Below are 25,692 nucleotides of genomic sequence, written 5' to 3'. Positions count from 1 at the left end.
ACCATAAACTGTTTTGTTATTTTAAAAAATGAAAGATAAATGATGGTCTGGTGATGTCATCATGGCATTCCCATTCCAGGAAGTGAATTGTGATGTAATCTCTGTTTAAGGATAGAATTGGAAAAACACATTTTTTAATCTATGATATTAATTTTGAGACGTACTGTGGATTGAGATCACTGTGCATCAAACTTTAAGATATCCCGAAGATATGTTATGTTTCAAATGTATTTAATGGGCTATGGCAAGCACATCCAGTTGGTTACGACTGTCTTGGCAATAACCTTGGAACCAAGTCAAAAGCTGATTGTTGGTCACAAATTTGAAAATGTTCAAAAAACATTCAAATGTGCAAAATTTAATCTGCAAGGTTTGACACAAGCATTCAGATGGACTCGAAGCATATGCTGGTTTTACGGTTAAACTGGTTTGTCTTTCCATCTGTGCACCAGTTTATCCAACAGCCGCAAGGTCTGGTCATCACCCTAGAAAGACCCACTTCTGATGTATATAATGTAAACAACCTATTTTTTGTGTAGAGGTATAATATTATGATAGTGGGGGATGTTACAAATGACGTTAAAAAGACAGAATGTTAGCAGTGAGCGTGTATGTCTGTTTGCCACTGTGTGAAAACGTGCTGTCTTCAAGTTTGCACATCGCTATACAAAACTATTTATTCTGTGCTGGAAGAGCTCCCTCGCTCCGTTCTGTTTTGGGGTCCACTTTTGCTTTTTGTTTTATTAGTCATTTTTATTGTTCAAAAACATCACTGCCCATCAAGAACAAAAAAGGAAATCCACAACATTTGTTGTTTTGTTTTTATATACAGTGCTTTTTGAAAGTGTACACTTGTGTGCTCCACTGCTGTACCGTTCAGTGTGTTTGTATGACGCACGCACACACACACACACACACACACACACACACACACACACACACACACACAAACAAATCAAAGTGGATGTGCTCATTTCATATTCCTTGTACCCTTAAACTGCATGGAAATCATAACATTTTTAATTATTGAAAAAATGTTTTATTAATAAAAATCTAAATAATTGCTTTGGCCTAAAGCTCTTTTATCGGAAATGAATAGCAATAATCGCTTAAAGATCCAATGTGTATTTTTTGGAAATGTATAAAGACCTTACATAATGAAGCGTTGTGTTTTTATCACCTCAGAATGAGCCAGTTCTATATACATACACCGCGGGTCCCCTTACATGGAATTCAGCATGTTGTTTCTACAGTAGCCCTAAACAGACAAACTTTTCCAAAAAGCGTGTTTCTTAAATACCTTCTCCTTCAGCAACGAAGCGAAAACAACATCTTAGTTCTGTGTCAGCCACTGTAGTGTTTCGAAACTAACACTTCTGTGTCTACACCAGACACGGTGCAACCGCGATAAGAGAAATCCTCCTACTGCTACCAAATCACTCTTAAACACTTCAAACAGAAAGGCATGGCAGATAAATGTGTAATGGCCACTCCTGTACACTGACTGAGCACAATGAATTATTGAGCATCCCGAGACCTCATTGCAAACAGAAGGTTGGAGTCTGGAGCCGACATGTCAGTCAGATTTCTCCTTCCATCAAGCCCTCAAATATTTAACATGTCGGTAGAAGAAAGGACACACAAGACCTCTTCACTTCTCACAACAGCACAACAGTCAGCTAGTGTCCAGAATGAACCAATTCACCCTAACAAAATACATCAGGGGGTAGCCTTGAGCTAAATAAATTGCATTTCTAGTATTTTATTCTTAAAAAGGCCCATTTAATTTAATAAATTAGGTCTGTTAAACGATTAAATCGCAATTAATCTCATCCAGAATAAAGGTTTTTTGCAAGTGTTTTTCATAATATATGTCTGTGTACTATGCATATTCGTTTTGTATTTATAAACAAACATAATTTAAATTTCTGGTAAATATTTCCTAAATATAGAAAAATGTATTGGTGTTTATAATCATACATACATATGTTAACACAAACTTTTTTCTGGATGCGATTAATCGTTTGATAGGACTAACTGAAATACGTTGGAATGCATCAAACGCATGCAGTTGTTATTGGGGTCATAACTCCTATATTTTGCATTATTTTGTATTAAAGCATATATTGGATTAGCTGTTTTGATAAACTTGCTGTATCAAATTTCGAGTCTTCAAAATGCTTTTTTGGTCACTGTAGCTTCAGAAAAATAAGCAACTGCGTGACGCTTCGATGTTAGAAAAAAATTTTAATCCAGTACAAAGCAAACTGTATTTTTACATTATAAATAGTACAACAATCCATGTTTACAAGTGATATGTAATAGTGTTGAAACTGAAAGAACAAAAGCTGACTTACTGAAGTGAGAAACTAACCACTGTGAGCAGTTTTACACTGGCCAGCTGAACACTGTCCGTTTACTTACTGAACATAAGCAGTTGGTCAGGTACTAGACAGAGAATTACCCAGAATGCATTTCACCCAGTCACATCTCCAGCAGCAGGATAAGGTCAAAATGATGATATTCTGACGTTGAAGATTTTGACAGCATGGTCAGCACCAGCACTGGCTAGCTGGACCCAACTCTGGTCTTGGCTCTCGTCCTCAGCCCGCCCCTGCCTCGGCCTCCAGCGTAACCTCTTTACTACCAGTGTGTGACTCTGACTGTAATTTCATGGAGAGTGAAGGAAAAACACAAGCATGGATGAAATTTTATTCAAGTCAACCTATCAGAAATGCTGTAAAGTGAGAGCAGATCAACTTTAGTTTTTTGTCACTGATGCAATACCATTGGATGTTTGCAGTGAATCAGCAGTTGTCATGCATGTCTTGTCTGGACTGGAGTCATGTTATTTTTACATACAATGTCAATACAAAGTCCACTGGGATCAAAATGTTCCTGATGAGCAGGGGATGCATCAGGGTGAGTAGATGAAAATGACAGAATCTTCAGTTCTAAAATAAAACCATTCCTTTAAACATGATTAACAAGTTTTATGGCAAAAACTAAATCATTTTCTGTGTCAAATCTACATTATGCAGACAGTGGTTGCATTAACCAGCATTATCATTTAAAGGCATTTAGTTCAACCAAAAGTGAAAATTCTGTCATTGTTTACTCGCCTCTTGTCATTTCAAACCTGTATGACTTTCTAAAAATCTGCAGAACACACAAGCTATTTTGACAAACAACGGCGGTACCCATCCCTTCTACTAGATGGACACAAAACCAATGCAAGTCATGAGTACCACGTTGTTTGGCAACCAACATTCTTCAAATATTCGTGTTTTGGTCTTTAGAAGAAAGTCAGTCATACACCTTTGGAATACAATGAGGGTGAATTTCATTTTTGGGTGAACTTCAGGGTAAGAAACACCTATAAGAGTGCCGCCTACACAGATGGTTTATCAATTACACCTACAGAAAGACAGAGTTCACCCAGTCTGGACCGAATCCACCGTGGGGAGAGAGCGAGAAAGAGCTCAGTTTAAACAGAACACACAACAGGGCCCGGCCTCGTACACCTCATTCTCTCTCTTCACGGATCAATGCGGAGGCTGCCCACGGGATCTCTGTATCAACCTGAAGCGTCTCCTGAGCAGCGTGGGCCAGCAAAGAAACACGCCGCTTTTTTTGTTGTCAATTACACAAGCACCACTGCTCTCTGGGAGCTGCTAGGACGGTCTTGTTTAACTTGGGAATTTGTCATTTTCAGAGGCGGTTTGAGAAGAGAACTAGAATGGTTGTTGGCAGTGTGTATAACTATCTGAGCTATTTATAAAATACCTCTGCTGTGAACTCAGTTAACTACTTGATATCGGAAGGCCCATATTGAAGCTGTACACTCACACAATCACATTTTCTGCACAGAAAATTTACAGAATAGGGATAACTGTCCAAAATTGTTATATTTGAAACGCTTATTACGACTCGTGTCATTCCAAACTTGTATGACTTTCTTACTTCTGTGAAACACAAAAAACCTCATTTGAGAAATGTCTTGGTGGTTTTGTGTCCGAACAATGGAAGTCAATGGGGGCAAATGTTGTCCCATTACCAACGTTCATACAGGTTTGGAATGACATGAACTTATTAATGGAATCTGTTAATAGGAATGTCAAGACTTGCAAACAAACCTATGACCTGTAAAAAAAAAAAGGATACGAGCTGTCGGTTTCTCCACATTTGCTCCAATCTGCTCCAGAAGCCAGATCCTCCATTGGCCTCCATTTGTACAGCAAAATCTTTCCATTCTCTAGACCTACAGCCAACAAATAACTGCACAAACAAACACAAGAAATCACTTTTCAGATTTTCATGACCATGTCATCACCTTCAGCATTCTGGGTAAGAGTTTTACCTCTGGTCTGAACAGAGAAATGGACAGATTGACACGGCAGTCGCTGAATCTCCAACATCCAACACAGAGGAGCACGGATTCACACCTGCATCATCACGGTTGCCAACACAGTCTTCAGAATCAAGATGACCCCAAATGATCACCTACAAACACAACAACAAGAACCTCTCATGTTTGATCTGAGGGGGAAAGGGGATTGATGGTTAAACGGAAGCTACCTTTTTGTCTCGGCTCGATGTTGCGAAGTACTTGCTGTCTGAGCTCCAGTCACAAGACCAAATGATGCGTGTATGAACCGCTGTGTCCTTACTGGTGTTTGCATATAGTGAAAAACTTGGTGCTGAAACAAAAAAAAACATAGATTTTTCAAACAAAAAACATTTTATTATACTAACGCTGTGAAATACATTAGTATAAGGACAAAAAGGCTTTTAGTTTTTTATTTAGGTCGACCCCAGTTAACTTAGGGTTTGTGTTTATCTAGTTTTTCTGTATAATAATTGTATTAAATAAACAATGTGTTGAATGGGTCCTGTATTTCGGTCGCATTTAAACAAACTGTATGGTACATTGACATTTAGCAGTTGAGCTTGGTCTAAATTCAAAATCCTGGAGACAAGTTTAGCCAAGTAACGCTTCTTCATAAATAAACTACAGTCGCTCTATTGTTTGTGAATGTGTAGCAGAAGTTCAGTGGGGGTCACAAAAGTGCACATGCGAAGTAACGTTTGTTTATGTTGTAAAGATAAAACAGATAGTTTCATGGGACGCACGTGCCTGGCCCAGATAAAGTTCAGCCAAAAATGTCTCTGTCTTCCTTTACTCACCCTCATGTCATTCCAAACCTATATGAATTTCTTTCTTCTGCAAAACAAGTTACATCATAAAACAAGATTTGCTACTTTCCAGTTGCATTTATTATTAATGGGAAAGCCCATATTCAATCCAGAGAGCGTTGGATTCAATTCAAGATGACTCATTTATATTTTTAGTTAACAAACCCTGACTGCCAATCGGGTCATCACACCCCGGTGACGGCACCTCAGCCAAAACCCTCTCCGTACATGTGTCACATCCCAACACATGCGTGACTTCACTAATTAAAGCCCAACCAGCCGCCAAATGGCCAAACTCATTAACCAGAAACACAAATAGAGAGAGCGAGCGAGGCAGACTGAGAGATGGCATAGACGGGCGGTGGGAAAATCTACAAGTCTTTGTGATGGAGATTTTTACACGCCTGACACCGCTCAGCCGTCGTGCTAGGCTGTTCTCTGATCAGCTCTGACACTGGCTAAACCTTTCACATCTGCACCATATAGGCTGTGAGTAATACCGGCATCAACCAGAACGGACTATTGTGTGCCTGAACCCTCGCCGACCAGCGGTGCCTCAGAAAATGAAGAAAGAAAAACAGACGCTCCTCTGGTTACTTGATGTCAACAGTAATTTAGCGGTTTGTGCAGGCGGAGACGGCGAGAGGGCGAATCTCAGGTGACCTTTTGCAATCCCCGAACTCATAAACAAAGTGTTGACAAACAATAGAGGAATGAAGGAAAACACTGCGTATGAGCAAAGAGGTGTGTGCTGAAAAAAAGGCAGAAAACACAGATGCTTTTAAACTGCGGTCAATAGAGATTGCGATCACAAGCTCTCTCTGTGAGCGGTGAAAAATGACAGCTGGGTGTTGAACCGATGAAGACAGATGGGGAGTCTGCTAACCTGAATCCGGGCCAGGGTTTTCCCGTTTCCACAGCGACCAGGTGCGGTCTCGAGAAACAGCGAGCAGAAGGCATCCGTTGGGCGAGAAAGCCATCTGAGTGACGGTCAGACTGTGACAGGACAGCGACTGGAGCGGTTTCCAGGAGGTGGAGCTCCACAGCAGAATAGCAGCATGCTCTGCTTTAGAAGCCTGGGACAGAACACACACGAATCTTAACACACAATACTTACTACACAAAGTAAAAGCTAAAAGTATGAGATAAAGGGTTTTATTCTACAGTTTTACTGACATTTTTTTCTCTCTCAGAGAGACATTTTCTATTGGAATTTGGTCTCATGCGATCATTTCTGTTTCTTTCTCTGACCCTTAAATTTGAAAAGGTTGTTTTTAAAACTGTACCTTTAAGACTTTTTTATATATATATAAATGGTTGGTTATGACCTGTATGCTTTTCACGTGCACACAGTTGTACATTAAGTCAGAAGTAACTAAACACTGAACTGACACTGTCAGTATTAGTTTTACTTTACTAAAACTACAACAAAACAAATTATGTTACATGAAATCTAAGAAAATAAGAGTCTTCAACATCATTTTAAAAACTCAAACTAAATTAGAAAACAAATAAATAAATCAATAACTCAATAAAACAAAGCAAATAAATAGACTCCAAAAAATCGAATTAACATGAAAAAATATATAAACAAAGACAGCAAACATTACTAAGTTAATAAAACAAACAAACATTAATACATTTCATACAAATATAAACATAAAAGCTAACTCAAAATATTAATAACGCCAAAATCAAACCTATAATGTGCAGAGTGCAAAATGGCAAATGTAAAATGTAAAGTTTAAACACATTAACCTTCTATTTTAATGAATGAAATTATGCAGTAATAAACAATATGTAAACACTGCAAAATGTTTTGTCACAAAATGATTGCAGAAAATGTATGTTTTGTTTTCTTAACAGGCAAAGCTTTTAGTAAAGAGCTGTGGTTTTGTTCGATATGCTTTTTGCATAGTGCTTGTGTTAGCAGCGGTGGCGATCGTATCACACGGTCAATCCTCCTTCCACCACCGAATGAACCCTCATAGCTTTCAGAGAAACAGTTAAAACTACCTAAACACATCATGTTTTATGCTAACATTGCACGTATGTAAGAGACAGATGATCAGTTTCTGAAGGGGTTTGCCTGCGAATGTATTTAAATAATTGAATGTGAACTTGCAATTGCTATCCTGTACTTGTGGTACAGTCAGTAAACACTAGTGCGCGAGGCGCTGCAGATGCGAGAGATGGACGCCAACATTCAAACCCATCGGTCTCCCGTGTTTACGGTGGGAAAGCAGCACCGCGGGATGGAAAATCACGTTGTCTATGAATTGCCGGGCCGGTCACTGTTGCTCACAGCACACACATACTCTGTGCAGTTATTAGCGTGTTCTGTACGGTAATAAAAAAAGGGCCGCAATTTCGAGCCCCGCACTCCATCATGCCACTTGTGTAAGGAAATTGTGTTCTCGCACCACGGCATCTCGTCACACCCCTAGTATATACATTTGAAATTAGTGCAATTTCACGCATGCATGCTTTTGGTGTTTCCTGTAATGACATTCTGTGGCAACATTCGTGTGACACTAATGACCATCTGGTCACCCGTGTGACTGTACCTTACACGCAGAGGCCACCACGGTCCTCGAAGAATCCGACGCCAGACAAAACATCTCAAAGCCATGTCCGTACCTGTGGAGACACCGTGAAGAGACGTTTGTTAATGAGGGTTCAGTAAATGCCTCCTCAGAAATAAAGGCTGAGCAGCGTGACGGGTTCAGAGAGACGGTGGGGCGTTGATTCAAACGCCGAGTGTCAGGACTGCCATACGCTCCCTCTCTCTCCTGTGCTTATGGGAATGGAAGAAAGCTGTGAGCTCTGGCAGCCATTAGCGGATCTGCTTAGTAATTTCCAGCGCTGGATGAATGGCTCGGGAAGCCGGGCTGTCAGTTATTACAGCTGCGTGTGGAAATTATTCTAGTATAGCTAGTGCTGCCTTGTGTATTGCTCATGAGTGAGAGAGAGAACAAACTTTTATTGAATAAATATAATTCAGCACATCACTTAATAATAAATTCATTAAGTCAAATGACTATATGATCTCAGAATCATAGCTTCATAGCTTTTTTTTAAAGGGCATACTTATTATGTCTACAACCAGTGCAAAATGCCACTAAGCGGCCAATTTTGTTATGTTCTGCCTACAGTTTGTGCAAATGTCAAAGTCATATGTCATTTTGGTTTGCTGGGGAGCAAACAGCTTGGGAACCTCGAGCCAGAAACATGCACTTATATAAGTATGCAAAGACGGACGTAAATTCTTGGCCAACATGTGCGCTCTTGTGTTACAGAGATGGCACAGGAAAGAAATCAGTCCTCAAGGGGGCGATTGAGTTACCTTCACATGTCTATGTCAATAAACCTGATGAGTTATGTAAGTGATAGTGTACATCTGGCCAGGTGTTATCACAAAATAAACCCAAACAGAGAAATCAGGACAGGGTCCTGTTAAGATAAAAAGAGTAAACGGCAGAACTGTTCGGTAAAACGTCTTCTTCTGTTTAATGTCACAGCGTGCAGAAGGAATGCGTCTTGTCATGAGCTCTAAATACCTATTATTCTGCATTATTTATACCACCCAAGCTTGTTAAGCAATAATGTGGCACAGCATTAGCGCCTGATGCACAACAGCCAATGAGAGCAGACAAACTCAAATGAGAATTGATGGGACACTCACAGCTTCTGTACCTCCGGCCACAGGGTGTTCTGCAAGAGATCGTCCTCTGTCGGGGGCTCTGGTGAGAACACAGTCACAAAATACACACATTATTATGAGAAATGAGCAGATGCCTACAGTGTTTCTCAACGTGCTTCTTTTATTTAAAGCCGTCTGGAACAACGGCAGCTTTATCTACAATTTTCAACGACCGTTAGCTTTACAACGTGCTGTAAATCAGATTTAGCTCTTTTCGTGAAAGTCCGCTATAATATTGTCGTCTTCACGGACATTTATGCGACACGTGCATCAATTAAAACAGAATGGAGACAAGGGCTGAGCGATTAATTGGAATTTAAAGAATGTCATACTCGCACGTCCCTCCGTGTCTCCTGGACAAGCCGCTTACATTTGACGAGCGCACACACAGCTTGTGTCATACTCGCGCTCTCATCTCTGCCCCGTGTGGCGCATCTCCCGGACGAGCATTTAAACTTTACGTGCACACAAAGCCACAAGCGCATCTGGCAAAATGGACAAGGCTTGACACACAAGCGCACCCTGCGTCAACTTACGCCTGGCTCTGCATTTCAAACTAATTTTAAATTCTATCTAACTGTTTTGCTAATTTCACTTGGATGAAATGAAACATTCAGCACATTTTCTACCGGTTTTAAAAATCCCAAATACTTAAAGGTTAATTAATCAGCCTATGTACTATTTTATCATTCACTTACACCATGGATCATTTTTATTGGGTTTAAGGGTTATAATGGGAGTTGTATATATAATAGTGTACACAGTTTTTGGGATCGTACTGTCTGTCAAAAAACCCCACTATTTTTCCCAAATCGCACAGCCCTAATGGAGACTTCTGGTTTGTGGTTTTAGTTATTCCCATCTTTGCTCCTCCAAGAGAAAGCGAGGCGAAGGCAGTGGTATTATTCCATTAACATCTCGGCATCCGCCTCATAGCCCACAGTCATCAATATTTTAACTTTGCAATTATATAAACTTTCTTTCTAATTATGATTCCAGATTAAGGAGCTTTTTCAATCACATTGACAATGTTGGCCACTGTTTGCCTAAAGCAAGAGAGGCATAAAACCCCAACCCCCCCACCCCGCTTCAACACACACTGCCCCTCCACCCTTCCCCTGCGCTGTAACATCATTTGTCTCTGGTATCACTGATTCATGCCCCAGATACACGTATAAACCAGAGAACATTGTCTTTAATGTCACAGATTGTCTTTTCCAGGAGTAACTCAGAAACTGAAAACATCTATTCAGGAGATTTTCAAGGTTACTTTTTTTTATCAGAACAGACCTGAAGCCCACTAGCTAAGAGATACTGGTGTAAGTCACAGCAAAAATAAGCAAAACGGGTCTTTAAACAACACAAATACCTGTGAGTTTGAGTGGCTGAAAGTAGGATTCTTTGTATTGGTCGGACACGCTATCCAAACCTTCACCGTCCTTTTGAGGGCACTTAGATGTAAGGTCACCTTGAAAGACAGCTTTGTTGGACAGGCCAAGAGCAGGTGTGCTGGCTCCTTCCGGCAGGTCGACGTTTTCCTGGACATTCGGGGAACAAAAAGAGCATAAAACATTACTACACGTCTGTTTTAGACAACATCAGTCTAACTCGGATTTACAAATGACATCATGTTTTGAACTTGTGTATAATCATGATGAATAAGATAATGGAAAACTGTGAGACTATGAGATATTCCAATCTCCCTGAGCAAGAGTAATTAAAGCAGGTTTTATTTTACATGGTTAATTAAAGCGTGACGATTCCAATTACTTACACTGGAGCCCAGCAGTTTCTCCAGAGAGGCGCAGGATATGCTGGCAAAGTTCTCCACGAAATTCCGCGGAGCCCTGAACACCCGCAGGACCTTCTCGTCGGCACCGGACACGAACTGAAAACGCCCGACCATGGTCAGACACTGCATGTCGTAGCCGTGAATCTGCGGCCTGGAGATCTCGTGCCAGGTCACCTGCAAAAGAGTGCAAAGTCTTTCATCATTTATACACGCTCATGTCATTCTAAAACTGTATGGCTTTCTTTCTTCTGCAGAACACAAAAAAAGATATTTTGAAGAATGTTGGTAACCAAACAACACTTGACCCCATTGACATCCATTGTATAGACACAAAACCACTGAGACATTTAAAAAATATCTTCTTTTGAGTTCCCCAAAAGAAAGTCTTATTCGAGGATTTTTATTTTTGGTTGAATTATCCCTATAACTGACTTACAGAAGTCAATACAAATACAAGTCTAAAATGAACCTGCGAGCATCCTTTTCTCTTCCAGGGTGTGAAGAGTCTGGTGGTCTGGTCTGATCCGACGGTGATGATAAACTCTCCTTCAGGGTCCCAGCTCAAGTCCTGCACTGCGTTAAAGTGACCCGAAACCACGACCGCAGGCCTCCACACCCCCTGCGCAACACAAAGTCCACATTCCTTTTACACGCATTTGGCATAAATCATAATGTGTGCTGTGACTGTCTCATTAGAGACACCATGGTGTGTATTAACTGAGTTTGATCACTCAGGTGTGACAGACGGCTGTTTAGAGTCTGACCTGGCTGTTGTCATCGTGCCAGAGGTGCAGTGCTCCGTGGAAGGCATGAGCCAGAATCATAGCGCCGTCTGGACTCATCTGGCAGCCGTAGAAGCCCAAAGTGTTTCCTCCAACTTCACCAACACGAACCTTTATCAGCGAGGATGACAGAAATGAAAGGAGAGATAATTTAATATTTAGATTAAAAATGTAAAGGAACAAAACTCCATTCTTTAAAGAGTAAATATTTTGTGATTTTTAAGGTCCTACTTTGGTTAATGGAGTGTCCGGCATTACACGGAGTGACGTAAATCTGACTGCTTTACTCCCAAGCCAATAACTTTGTTACTCGTTCACTTACTGCTTTACAACTTGGCAGACTGCTTACATTCACACACAGCAACATGACACAGGGCATGAAATGTAATTTTAAGGACATTGTAATAGTTACTCTTTAAAGATTGCAACCAAGTAAGCTTCCTGGATATCTATAAACAGTGAATTAAGTGGCCTCTAGCGGTTTAACGGCTCACTCCACCCCTTCCCTCGCCCTTTGAAGCACTATGGTGGCTGACAAAGGACAAAGATGTTGTCACATTTTCGATTCTTTGCCGGAGGACATAACGTATTAACGAAACGCGCTCAGTAGAGCAGTTTGTCCCTTTAGGGCTACTGTAGAAACAACATGGTGAATTCCATATAAGGGGACCCGCAGTGTATGTAGATGGAAATAACTATTTCTGAGATAATAAAAACATAACGCTTCATTATTAAAGGTCTTAATGCACCTTTAAAGACATAGTAATGTAAATGATATTCCATTTCTGTTGTAGATCAAAAAGTAAAATATAAAAAATAAAAAAACAACACTGTTACTGCAGTAAAACCATTGTGACCAAAAGTGAAAAATTTTGCCAGGTTTACCATAGTTTAACTGTAGAATTTGTAACAAATAACTTCACAAGATCGCAAAAAATCTATTTAAATTTTGAGTCAAGCAAAGTCACTTGGTGAAGATACGGAAAGTACAAACTAAACTCTACTAAAAGACAACAAATGTGTTTTTTTCTATTTCCATTACAAAATAATGTGGTGTGGTCGTAAAAGAGATCATAGCCGTTTAGGTGTGTTCTGAATGGAAAAGTTTGGGAACCTGAAGTCTCTGAAAACAAGCTTCCCTGTTGTACACTTGACAAAATCTTTACGATTATGTGATTATCTGCTGTAATGTTGAGGCAGCTACTTTGCTGTTAATTACTCTAAATGTATCCGCCAGGACAGATTAAATCCCATCCCGAACAGCAATGCTGTACAAAACAAAGAACCTGGGAACCAAACTCCACACACTCGATCACCTTCTCAACAGCGAGTGTTTAATACGAGTTCTTTATGAAATGTGGCCCCTGATGAACCTGCTGGTCAAGAGGGCCGCTAATTATCAGCCATGAATCCTCAGCAATCGGTGTTGAGAGTCAACAGCTGCGCTCCATCATAGTTAAGTAACAGTCTAATGTGCACCCAAGACGGCAATTAATCAGGCAGACAGCGAAAAAGTAGGAGTTATGCAAAGCGGGGGCTATTAAAAGAGAAATAAATCGTGTTTGCTTCCTTCAGATGCATTAATGCCATGTTGAATGTAATCGCAGCACGCGCATTAAATCAAACACTAGCGAAAGACAAAATAGTTACATCAAGAATGTATCAGGGTAAACTCCCAGACTGAGCTATGAATACCAAAGAGCTGTAATCATTTTCTCAGTAAACTGTAAGGTGAGAAAGGCGGCTTGGCCTCTGTCTGGCCCGTGTCTAACACGTTTAATGCGGTTCAAGTGTTTAGCTGTAAAGGGGGAAGCGAGTCGTGCAGCCGAGCAAACGGCAACATTGTATAAAACAAGATAATTAGTCATGATTATGCCATCAGCGATAACCTGACTCTGTTTTTATTTATGTAGTGTGGTAGTGTGCATGCAAAAAAAAGAAACGCTCTAGTGTCAACATGAGCATTGCCAAAACACACAGAGTAAACTAAAGGACAAAATGAATCTACATACACATTTGGCTATGAAAAAGAGATGCGTTAAAAGCCACTGTGCACACTAAAATTACACAATGGTGAAATAACTTTTGACCTCCAGCAGATGCTGTTTGATTTAGTCTTGTTGAAGGTATAGTTTACACAAAGATCTTTCATCATTTATTCACCCTAAAGTCATTCCAAACCTGTATGACTTACATTCTTCTGAAGAACACAAAAGAAGATATTTTGAAGAATGTTGGTGACGAAACAACATTGACCCCGTTGACTTCCCATGTATGGGCACAAATTCACTCAGACTTCCACTATTTATCTTCTTTTGTGTTCAAAGAAAAAATACTGGTATAAACAGCATGTGGGAGAATAAATATCAGAATTTGTATTTTAGATTTTTCCAGATCAGGTGGCCGGCTTACGCTCTCAATCAAAATGACAACACACACACAAATCAGTCATCTAATTCGATCACGAGCATGTTTCACGAAGTTTCAGGTCAGTATGGACAGATTCCAAACCCCATCCACACACGGCAACATAATAAAGGCTATTAATGTTTTTACACCTGCATGTTTGCCAATAGAGAGACATTTGAGTTGCCCTTCACTGGCGTATCCTAAGGATCAGGTAAAGCGGAACTAATGGCAGCGATAAAGACCAGCCCTTTCCTTTTGAATGGCACAGACCTCTGAGACATTCTTGTATGAGCGATGCAACATTAAGCGCATTGATTTTAAATTCAGTCCACATGGCTACTCATATATCATGGCCAGCTCTCTTGGGTATATTGTGCAATCACTCTTGTTTCTGAACACCAATATGGATCTATGGTATGATGTGTGTTAGAACACTAACCGTAGAGTTTAGGATGGGACTTGACGCATTTTTTTTATGCTATGACGATATAAGTAAAAAAGTACACAAGTGATTCTTGAAGCTGGATAACCAATGCGACAGATGTTGACATTCTGGAGTTTTATTTTAATCATTTTAAATGTATTTCTAGAGCGCTTTGTACAATTTTGCATTGTTGCAATTGCACAGCAGCTTCATATACATTTTAGGGCTGTTCAATAAATTGTGATTAATCGTAATTGTCAATTTTGGCTTCCAACTATTAATCGTAATTAACCGGCTTCAGACGATAACAAAAACTAAATAACTAATGAGAATCTATTCTTGTGTGGCTTTCCATGTTGTAAGGAGCAGCTTTTTAAGTTGAATTAAAGTAAGACAGACATGTTATTTTTTTTATGACTTTCGAATATCCGGGAGTAATCAGGTTAATCGTGATCTCAATTATGGTCAAAATAATCATGATAATGACTTTTGTCCAGCAGTCCTGATAGACACAGATAGTAACAAAGAAGTAGAGAGATGTTGTTTTGAAAAATATTAAACACAGAATGTGTGACATTGCAACTGCAAAATAGGAATACATTCACAAAATTGTAATACGTTGGTTGAAAAAAATCATACTGTTCTGCTTGTAGCGATACTTTTATGAGCTGTATATTATGATTGCATCCCACAAAGTGTCTATTCTTTTTTCCTAAAATATATTTATGTATGTGTATATGTTTATAAATACAAAATTAATATCCGCAGTACACAGACATATATTATGTTAAAACAAATCTTTATTCTGGATGCGATTCATCGCCATTAATCGTTTGACAGCCCTATCAAAAATCATTTCATGGCAATTCTAGTAGTTACATCACTTTGAATTTTAGTAAATCGCACTCAAAATATGAGTGCAGACAATTGTCTGTGGAACAACACATCCGATAGAAGTACATCCCAAACTCAGTGTATACATGAACTACACCCATTGCACCCTTGAGGTGGCAAATCACCCAATCAAAAACTATACTGTAAGCCACTCTGTATAAAAGGGTTTTCTAAACCACTTAGACTCTCTTGAATTTATCTTCTAAGATAAAGTCGGTCATTACCGGAGCAACTAATGCTCATGCTTTTCTCTGCATGGTTCGGAAGCTCCATTTTCGTCCCTCGACAGACTGTAATGATAGATTCCTATGTCTGAATTCTTCGTGATGCATAAGGTCGTGAGGTCTAGAGGTTAAAGATCTGGTCTGGCAACATTTCCCCGCTGTTCTATGAGGAGAAATATACCATTAGCACAACAGTAATGGCCTAAAGATCATATGGCTCTAGAACGGTCCCTTGAGTCGCACCATAATGCTAACTGGCAACATGACTTATTAGCAGGGTGTACTTAACCCAGCGGTTCGCCTGGCCACCCCACTGCAAGTCAGCTTTCTGCTAAATTTCACCAATTAGGCTAATCATTATGGAGAAGTCTTTCCCTTTTTATAGACCTTTTAATTAACCAGTGATATTGGTCATTTGCTGCTTAGTGGGACACCAGCAGTCAACCCATGAGCACTCTGTAGCAAAGCCTGGTTGTAAATAGCAAGTTTTTGCATTACACTACTACCTTATCAATACACATCTTTCTTTTTTAAAGCACTTTTTGAGCAGTTTTGTTAGAAGTGCAGAGTTGGGGGTGATTCACACAAAACATTTTCATGCAGCGCCCCTCAACAATGTCAGTTCCACAGCAGTTGAGCACATGTTAGTAGCGCTGCAAGCTTTCGTTTACAGGAGCAACTTGTCATTGCAACTTCTGTTTTCAAAATTTTGTCTCGAGAACAGGCGTGTGCTGCACATGTCCTGAAAAGTGTAGCCAATGCAATTTGATCGCCCTCTTGTGGCTGGCTGCGGTATCGGTCATAAACATCGTCCTCTGTATGCAAACGAGCGGGAATTTGGGCCACGTAAAATGTAGCTCTTAACATGCTGATATATGTGCAAGTGTTTTTTTTTAATAGGTTTGGTTTCAGTTAGTTGTAAGATGTTATGACAAGGGGCGTGGTAACATGACTTCTTTGTAAACGACTGAGTCATCGGGGGATTTTGGGCGGGACATCTTTTTTACGCTTCATGCTTAAGATGCTTGCGTTCGGTGCTTTGTTTTTTAAAACCGTTCCTGAGCCCCGCGTCTTGCATTTTGAGATCATCTTTTAAGTCGGCGTATAACGTCTGCTCTTAAATTGCACTTAAGCTGCAAGTGAAAATGAGGGATCAGAAGGCAAAAATCTGAAGTGTGTGATAACAGACATTCGTTTTCCCTTGTAGGCGGGATGTGTCAGTTCAAAGGCTCACATCCACATCTGATAACCCGGTTCACACCTACCTCATATCGTATGCCCTTTACAGCACAACACAGAAGACACATGCAGCGTGGAGAATACAGCCTCTCCCACTACAATCGTGTACAGTACGACCTGGAACGTACCCTTTACATCTCACCATCGCACTTCACGACCTTTCATTTTTAATTGGACCTGCTAAAGCACGACAAAACATGCGAGACATCACCGGCAAGTGTCAGAATCACGAGGCTTTATGCAGAACAGTGATCTGAGCCCTGAGATTGAAGTTAGTGCTTCTTATTAATCAAGCAGCAAGTCGTGTCTGTTATCTGCTGCTGGAACGCCAATCAAACCCTTCTATTATGGCTGAAATAAAATAAAAAAACATCATTCCGCATTTGAGGTTATCTAAGGTAGCGCCATTCCATTTCCCAGAGGAACTCGACAATCATTCACAGTCCCTCCGTAGAAGAGAACAAGCTTATCTGTGAAATTTGGCATGTGGGTTAAATTTTATAGAGTTGGCGGGGAATGGGCAGATATTGACCCAGAGAGTGGGATGTAGCTTGTGCTGGCTTTCACTTCCCGTCTCTGCTGCGGGTTCTTGAAGTCCATAACTTGCAAACAGAGATTAAGAAGATGGAGAGACAGAGTACAAAAGATGGCAATGGCTTTAGGATGGGATTATGGGTTACCCACAATGCATTCGACTTGACCTTATGAATGCAGTGTGATGAATAAAAAGCGTAAATATCACACATGGCCGTCTCACTACCGATTCTTTTGTTTTTCTTCTTGATTTTCTTCTGAGATTTGGCTTATCAAATAAACTAAATTAGTTTTAAAAAGATGAACAGTCATTTTTGATGAGAGGTGGATGCCACTCGATGAATAAGTTAAGCAACGTTAGAAAGTCATGTTTATGCATGTGATGGTATACACTGTTCCCATCGCGATAATACCTGGGGCTTTTATCACAATATTGACCACTTCACAAGATGTAAACACTGGTTCAGAAGCACTTCTGGATTGTTTTATGCATTTAATAGCATTTTTTCTTTAATCCTACACCTTAAGTGTCAAATGTGTATTTTTTATGATCTATAGACAGAAAAGCAATATAATATTCTTAATTATGTCTTCAAATGTGTATCAGGACCTAACATAATGAAGCGTTATGTTTTTATTACCTTAGAATGAGCTTTTTCTGTCTACATACACTGCTGGTCCCCAGTGGTTGTAGTTTGTTAAAGCATTTGTGTAATGGTAAAGAAGTGAAACTACGTTTTCTGGAACAGGGGTTGTTTGTCCATATTGTATTTGTTGCATTTTATGGTCAGAAATATTCAATGTTGCCAATAGCAACACTTAAATTTACAATTTGCACACTATTGCTTTTCATTTATTGATTGTATAAATATTGTTTGGAGTTCTAAGAATATTAGTGTATTAAAAAGACAAAAATTCTTCTCATAAGATTTGGGCAAGTGCTGCATTAGAGCATTACGAACCTGCAAGTGTCCCTACAACTGTGTGTCATGCATTCTGACTTCTTTACAATGTTCAACGCGCTGTATTCTCATGCTTGACATGGTCAACTTTTTCGAACATGAAAAATTGTTACATAACAACTTTTCTTAGTCTCTTATTGGATTATTCACCCAGAAAAGCATGCGTCCAAGGAGAGCGGGAGAAGGAGCATGCGCACAGGTCGCTTTCACTTGTGTGCAGGAGAGAGAAGTTCAGCTGTGTTTGTCTGTTCGCTGCATTAGGGTGATGAATGTTATATAAACAGTGGAAATAACGCTAGATTTGGAGATCGTTTGAAACAGATAGATGAAGTGATGCCGGACATGAACCGGACGTGGTAAGTGAAACTGTCTGTGTTTGGTTGGCAATGTGTGCGCACGTGCTTTAGAGAAAACAATGATGCTACTGTGTTATCTAGAATCCTTCAATGTATTTTGAATTTTTTTAATAACAATTTGTGACAATTAATTTGTGATAAACTGTACATTGTATACTATTTTCTGGTGCATTATTCCAGACAGCGTTCTGTTCCACAAACTACATCAATAAAAGACAGTAGTGCACAGTATTCACACTGCATGATATTCGATAAATGAGTTAGGTGACTGACCTGCTCCACCCACACACCTGAATCCTCCTCTGGCCCCCATAAGATCATCGTCTTGTCCATAGACGCAGAGAGCAGTTTCAGAGGCTGTTCCCATATGTTGCCTGCAGGGGAAGACAACATATAAAAAGCTTGGTCAAAACTAATAAATGCATATCTCATTGAAGTTATACATCAAGAAAAAACAATAACTCATTGCTCATGATAGCAAAGACTGAGAATGAATCATGCAGGAATACCTTTGATATGTGGTGGTTGCCAGTGAATTCCATAAACCCAGTTTTCATGACCAGCTAACACTGTTTCAAGAGTCACAGCAAACACTAGAGGCAGGAATTAACAGCGTTTAATACAAAAGTTATTAGAAGACACCAAGTTGCAAAAGATTAGCAGATATTTTGATTTTAAACGATTTTAATCAAGTAGTAAACATTCTTAATGCTAAATCATTTTAAATAAATTAACTATCAGCCAAATCAAGATGAACACTTCACTTTTTTTAAGCAACCTCACTCAGAAACAAAGTATATGAATTGTATTAGTTCAGGACATGCATATGAAGTGAAAAAAAAGGTCGAATAATGAACTCCACAGCAAACAGAATCTTCAATCATCATTCCTCAGACTATTTAATTACACTGGCAGCCGATCTCACCATCTCCAGACACTTCAAAGACGTTCTCCTTCATTCTGATGACAGTGTCAGTCTGTTGCTCTGGTTCGGCAGCAGTCTTGGCAAACAGCCTCCACACTCTGATCAGACAGTCCTGAGAACAGCTGGCAAGCAGGAGCTCACCATCTAAACATGAATGAAATGACAGTATGGGAGCCTTTCCTGCTTCAACAGTTTTTTAGATGAGTTTCATGCACTATAAACTAAGAGATTGGCGGCTCCTCGGGGTGGCATTGTTAGTGTATCATCTTTTAATAGACAAATAACTTCAGCTCGCAAAAAACACATTCACATCATATTTCATGCACAAAAACAGCAATAATTCTGTAATTACTGTTATTCTTGACCGATTTTATTTATTTTCATTACTTAAATACGGTAATGAAAATAATATTTTACCATGATTGCTTTCAAATGACAATTTGGACTAAATGAACACAGTAAAACAGTAAAATAAAATTACCTTACAATATAAAGGAAATGTTTTTTCTCTATGATAATAAGAGATTTTGTTTTCGGCATTGCTAAACCCTCCTAAAAATAAGCCTTCATTTTCTTTATGATAAAGAATGTCACTTCATTTTTTATTATGGGGTAAAATATGATGATGGAGATTTACCATTAGTACAGGTAACTACCCTTTAAAGAACGCTAGCAAAAAATAAATGAATCTGCTCTAGTGGAGGTTTCAATACAGAGGTGAAAGATACTATGAAGCTATCTGGGCCCACCGCATAAATGGGTCATTGTCCCGAAAGCACTGAAACATCCTGACAGTAAAGATTGTATAAAATTATAAAATATATTCTGTATCATTCTTAAATTTTGAAACACACAAAATTATCATGATGAACATAATTGTGTTCTATACCTTGCACAAAGCATAATTTTAACATACTTCATTATTATGTACAGTGAGGGAAATCATTATTTGATCTTCTGGTGATTTTGTAAGTTTGCCTGCTTACAAAGAAGTGAAGGGTCTGTTATTTATATAGTGGGTTTATTTTAACTGTTTGAAACCGAAAATCAACCAAAAAATCAGGGGAAAAATTATATAAAGGTTGTTAATGTATATGCATAAATTGAAGTATTTGATCCCTGACCAAAACATAACTTTGTACTTGTGGAGAAACCCTTGTAGTCAAGCACAGAGGAAAGGTATTTCTGATCAAATAATTCTATCCCTCACTGTATGATTAATAAAAACTTGCCTAGGCATCATGGCTTTGCACTTTTTTGCAAAACGTGCTATGTGATTGAAAGTTTTAAATTATAACGGTAATGAGAATTTGTAAGGCTTTTATGTAAACAAATCATTTCTAAATTGTGTCAGTAAAAGTTTTGAATCTTAAACTTTTAAACATTTCATAGCTTATTTTTAATGAATTAAAAGGAAATGTGTTGATGTCAGTGTTTTAAAGAAAATCATGTTTGACATTATGAAAACAAGATTGTGCCAATCACCCAAAAGGATTTCATGGGTCCTACCTTTAACCGCCCATTCCACACCTCGAACCCAATCCTCATGACCTGTCAGGGTCATGACCCTCTGAAACTAAACACAACGTGCCAAACATTTGGTCATTCAAGAAAAGGTAAGTGGTTTATGTCAATGGAAATTCCTGTTGCAAGGAAGACAAAGACAGCTCCCTAAATATGCCCTGGTGCAAGTTAATCATATTTCCTTAATATTCAGTTCCTGAGATATGATGCCTTTATAATTTGATTATTTTAAATGCCAGTCTCATCGCTTAGAAAAGAAACAAAATCCTCTGCATTAAAATAATTGAGAGTACAAGTGCATTACAGTTAATCAACAACCTTACCTGTTCACTGTTTTGCACATACAGTTGGACTTTGCTATCATCGCCCCCACAGGCGAGTACTGGAACTGCAGGACAAAAAGATGTATTTATCCTCCTGTGCCCCACAAGGACACCTCTCAACCTGACAAGTAACTTATTCTTTAAACAGCATCGAGAAGCAAAGTACAGCTAAAGCCCAGCAGTGAATAAAAAGAAACAGGCAGTATAACATCGCCGAATGACATATTTAAAGCACAGAAGGAGATTTCTACATGTGATAAGGATGGACAATGCAGCAAATCAACACAGAACAGCGGTCACAGCTTACCTCTGCTGCCTGGCAACAGCGCCAAGGAGACATCCATCACAAACCCGCTCCCAAAAGATAAGGTCTGCAGGCATTCAGCTAATGAAGAGAGCAGAAACTCCAGACATGAGACCCAACCTGCCAGCTCATGATGAATTCTGATAAGAATAATAACTTATTCTTTTAAAGGAGGTTATCCAAACAATCAAACTGTATTACAGCAATTACCCAGAAAACCTGTAGGTGAATATCTTGAGCTAAATTAAAATATAATGATATTCTTAAACTATTTGGGCCAAAAGAAAATCCGTTTCTGCTTTTCGGCAGACAGCTCATTAGTTAAATGTCATTTGAATGGTAGAGAAATGATGCAATTCATAATCATCGCATGACCTAAGGCAACGATTCCAAAAGATATTAATATTCAAAAAAAGCTTAACGAGACTAGAACTGTATGCCCTAAACACAATTACACACTTAATTGACAGTTTATGCGTTTCACACACCACAAACACTGCTGTAAAAAAATGGATATAAATTTTACAATTTAGAAAGCACTGATAAAGCACTGACAAAGCAACAACATAAACAAACGTTACTGCTCATGTGCACTTTTGTGGCCCAAACTTAATTTCCTGTACATATCTGCAAAGACTGGAGTCCCTGCAGATAATTTCTGGTAACAAGCAAAATAAATAACAGGTAATTGACGTAAGGTAGTACAGGAAGTAAGTTAAAAGAATATCCAGTCAGTATTATTTTGGGTTACCGGTAGAAAACCTGTTACTTGGCTAAACTAAAATGCCACAAAGTTACACAACCCATTCAATTGTTTATTTAATAAGATGTTTATACAATAAAATCAATTATTATACAATAAAATATTTATATAAAATTCTAAACCTTCCAGACGGCTGAACAGAAGAATTCTAGTCCAACAATTACAATTCTTAAAAATATTATTTTTACAGTGTGATTTGAATAATGTAAGAATAATACCCTTAATGTTTTATAGACTATCTATTTCTATTGTCTCTTAACTTGATTCTTATGTATGGACCTTCAGCAATACTTTGTAATCGTTTACAGTTACCAACCAGCAGATGTCAGGCTTGGAGAACAAAAAAGCTCCCCATTCCGTTCACTTCAAAATAACCCCCTATTGACTTTCAATAGTAAGAATAAAAATGACTTAAGTCAATGGGGACTTATTTTGAAGTGAACCTCTCCTTTAAGTCTACAGCTTTTTACCTTTATCAGAGATGCATGTCCAGAGTTTAACAGTGGAGTCAGATGATGCTGAGGCCACCAGTATTTGTGAGGATAGAGACACAGCATCCACTGCACACACGGGCCCCGAATGTCCTGAACACACTGCACTTGCACTGAACTGGGACAGAAGACAGACAAACTGAAGTCAACAACCAGCCACATCTTTACAGGTATAACTGGGCAATTATTATTGTTATTATGGAAACTAAAATAATTACGTTTTTAACAAATACAACAGATCAAAAACTCAGAGGAACCAAATCTAATATGTGTTGTTGTTGCACAAACTATTTAGTAAAGTGTTTATATATGAATCATTTGTAAATACGTACCTTTCCATCTTGCTTCTCCCAAACAATAAGATTATTATCTGACCCGCCAGACACCAACTGTGTTTCTGGACCTAGAGAAACAGACAGTGTAAGTGTAGTGTACTGGGTAGGCTCAAATAAACTATCAAAGATAGCATTTGCAGTCCTTAAATCATATAACCGGGGTGAGACATCCTGGATGATCATCACGTTCACAAATATTTTAACTTCTGTTTATTATCGACGGTTAAAGCAAGAGACTTACTGCAGTCATGTTTATAAACCCACTGGACAGCAGTGACCCTTCCAGTATGTTTGTTCAGGACCTCGACAATCTTAATTTCCTGATGACAATGAATGCATAACAACGAGAACATTATCCGTTTATTTAAATAGTTTATCACTCACACACTATGTACTAATAAACTTCTTCGTGTGAGCAGTCAACACATGGCTTGACTTTATAGGAAACGTAACTATGATGCATACGCAGCAGTTACATCACTTACACCACATCAGAGAGAATACCCGCAAAGTAGGTACCTGTGGATTATAAATGACAACTGAATTGCATGTCCCGAATGCGATGAGACCTCCTCTTCCCCATGACACGACATTAGGAGTGGGATTGGCACAACAAGATACATGACATGTGTCCACAACAGGCGCTTCCATCTTCAATGCCGTTGCGTGTTACAGTTAAACCGCACCCGGGGGAAATATTTCCTACGATACAGTAGTTCCAGTTGTTAGATATAAGTTTGCAAATATGAGGTGGGAACGATTAATTTGGTTTACTAACAATTATTATACAACTATAAGAAAATCACGTGTATCATCAAACCACGGATTGCGCCTCTTTAATTTAACCGGATGTGAATTGAGAAACGACTGCTCGTGTGTAACATTATTTGTTGTCCGACTTAAAGCGCCAGTGTTTGGATCCTGCAAGGGTGTTTTGCTCACAACACATTTGATCTAATCTCATCACTCACAACTTTTCCATCATACGATAATTGTTGTTTGTAGTCGGTAGTTATTATGGAAGACAGAAAAGCTCCTTCTGTAATTGACCGATATTTCACCCGCTGGTACAGAACAGGTAATGCGTAACGTTACAGCATGTTGTCGATTCATATTGACTCTGTGGATGAGATGTTCAGTACACAGCATTAAGTGTATATCTTTAATAAGCGCTCTGAATTATGATATTTGACAGCTCGTGACTGTGTGTAATGTTATTTAGATTTAAAAGGAAAAGCACGTGAGGATCACTGCATTCTCCAGCACTCCAACAGGTAAAACGCGTGCCTACCTCTCCATACACATATGTTCATATGTCATCGATGTACTCATACTTACAGTAGTTTCAAAAGGAATATGGACACTGATGCATTAAATCTTGCATGTTCAATATGTAACGTGCATGTTTGTCCTGGAAGGATTTGCGTCATCACACTAGCAGAGTCTCACCCAATCCTTCAGAATGGACGAAAAATCAAAAACATCAACTATCAGATCAGTGATGGGTGCAGCCGCCTGAAGAACAAAGTTTCTGGAAAGTCAAAGAGAGTTTGTATCGGTTGCCATCATATATTATTTTCATACACAAGAATACAGTCTCGGTCAATGTAATTGTACAATATATATATATTGTATTTTTTACATTATTGTTTGGCATGTGCGCTGTGTACTTTACTTTGCAGGGCGGTCAGTTCCTCACGGAGTTTGCCCCTCTATGTAGAATAACGTGTACCGATGAGGAGGAGTATACCATATTCAGGTGAGTCGTATTGGCTTCTGTGACAGACTGGTTTAATATCACTTACGGCTTTTATATTTGCTCAACGATACGCTCGTAATGAGGTCAGCTCTCCCATATCTCCACAGCTGTATCAGAGGACGCCTCTTAGAAGTAAATGAAGCCATTCTCAACATGCCAGAAATGTTACTGGAAAAGGTGACTATCTGTTTTCATCAAAACATATTTACCCTGTTAGCCCGAAGACGAAATGTGCTATTTCTGTTCGTTTTTTATGGCACAGCCTTCCACAGAGGGGTACATCGCCGTTATTTTGCCAAAATTTGAAGAGAGTAAGAGCATCACTGAAGGCCTTTTGACCAGAGAACAATACGAGGAGGTTCTTTCTCAAAGAACAAACCAACAGGAAGGCTCTTGAGTTCAGCTGGCACTGTAAAAGTACCTTTGAAGAACTGCTGCTTCAAGAAGACAAAAGCAGGTGACATCACGGCTGTTTTCAAAAAACAAGACTTTGTATTAAGTTGCGATCTTAAATTTCATTTTATTGCGCTGCGAGCGAGCTCTGAACCGCATCTGCATTTTGTGAAATGCTTCTAAAATGTATTTTATTAGATACTTGAACAAGCCATTGTCTTTTGAAGAATAGAGCTGTATGTTCACAGATACATTATTATTATTTTCAATGTGATTGCTGTAGAAAACTCTTTTGCAACATAACCTGCAAGTTAAGCAGAATTTTCTTTTCAATAAATGCTAAATATAAGGAACAACTCT

General features: G+C 39.0%; 2 protein-coding genes across 3 annotated transcripts; one reads left to right on the top strand and one right to left on the bottom strand.

The window, feature by feature from the left end:
- elp2 (elongator acetyltransferase complex subunit 2) lies at positions 1–24,059 on the bottom strand. Of its 2 annotated transcripts, XR_013788198.1 has the most exons (22): positions 23,700–23,864; positions 23,422–23,500; positions 23,178–23,248; positions 22,825–22,963; positions 21,595–21,672; positions 21,288–21,352; positions 20,950–21,016; positions 19,441–19,584; positions 19,025–19,108; positions 18,789–18,889; positions 11,456–11,584; positions 11,161–11,310; positions 10,674–10,865; positions 10,269–10,437; positions 8,882–8,939; positions 7,764–7,836; positions 6,083–6,272; positions 4,579–4,700; positions 4,361–4,503; positions 4,165–4,278; positions 2,425–2,663; positions 1–101 (listed from the first exon to the last, which is right to left on the bottom strand). XR_013788198.1 is itself a non-coding variant. In XM_079485602.1 (21 exons), exons 1-21 carry the CDS (start codon positions 23,829–23,831, stop codon positions 2,510–2,512), a joined length of 2,454 nt encoding a protein of 817 aa, XP_079341728.1. In that variant the 5' UTR covers positions 23,832–24,059; the 3' UTR covers positions 2,233–2,509. The 2 variants fall into 2 exon arrangements, 1 of the variants encoding a protein (XP_079341728.1); XM_079485602.1 differs by lacking the exon at positions 1–101 and having other exon boundaries at positions 2,233–2,663; positions 23,700–24,059.
- Positions 23,800–25,692, top strand: abitram (actin binding transcription modulator). Its single transcript, XM_079485604.1, has 6 exons — positions 23,800–24,258; positions 24,403–24,454; positions 24,599–24,728; positions 24,863–24,939; positions 25,047–25,116; positions 25,202–25,692. The coding sequence occupies exons 1-6, from the start codon at positions 24,198–24,200 to the stop codon at positions 25,334–25,336; spliced, it is 525 nt and encodes a 174-aa protein (XP_079341730.1). The 5' UTR covers positions 23,800–24,197; the 3' UTR covers positions 25,337–25,692.

Source organism: Barbatula barbatula (assembly GCF_947034865.1).
Source record: "Barbatula barbatula genome assembly, chromosome: 21".
Lineage (NCBI taxonomy): Eukaryota > Metazoa > Chordata > Actinopteri > Cypriniformes > Nemacheilidae > Barbatula > Barbatula barbatula.
Note: the sequence above shows the minus strand (reverse complement) of the source record. Positions and strands in the feature narration are given on the sequence as shown.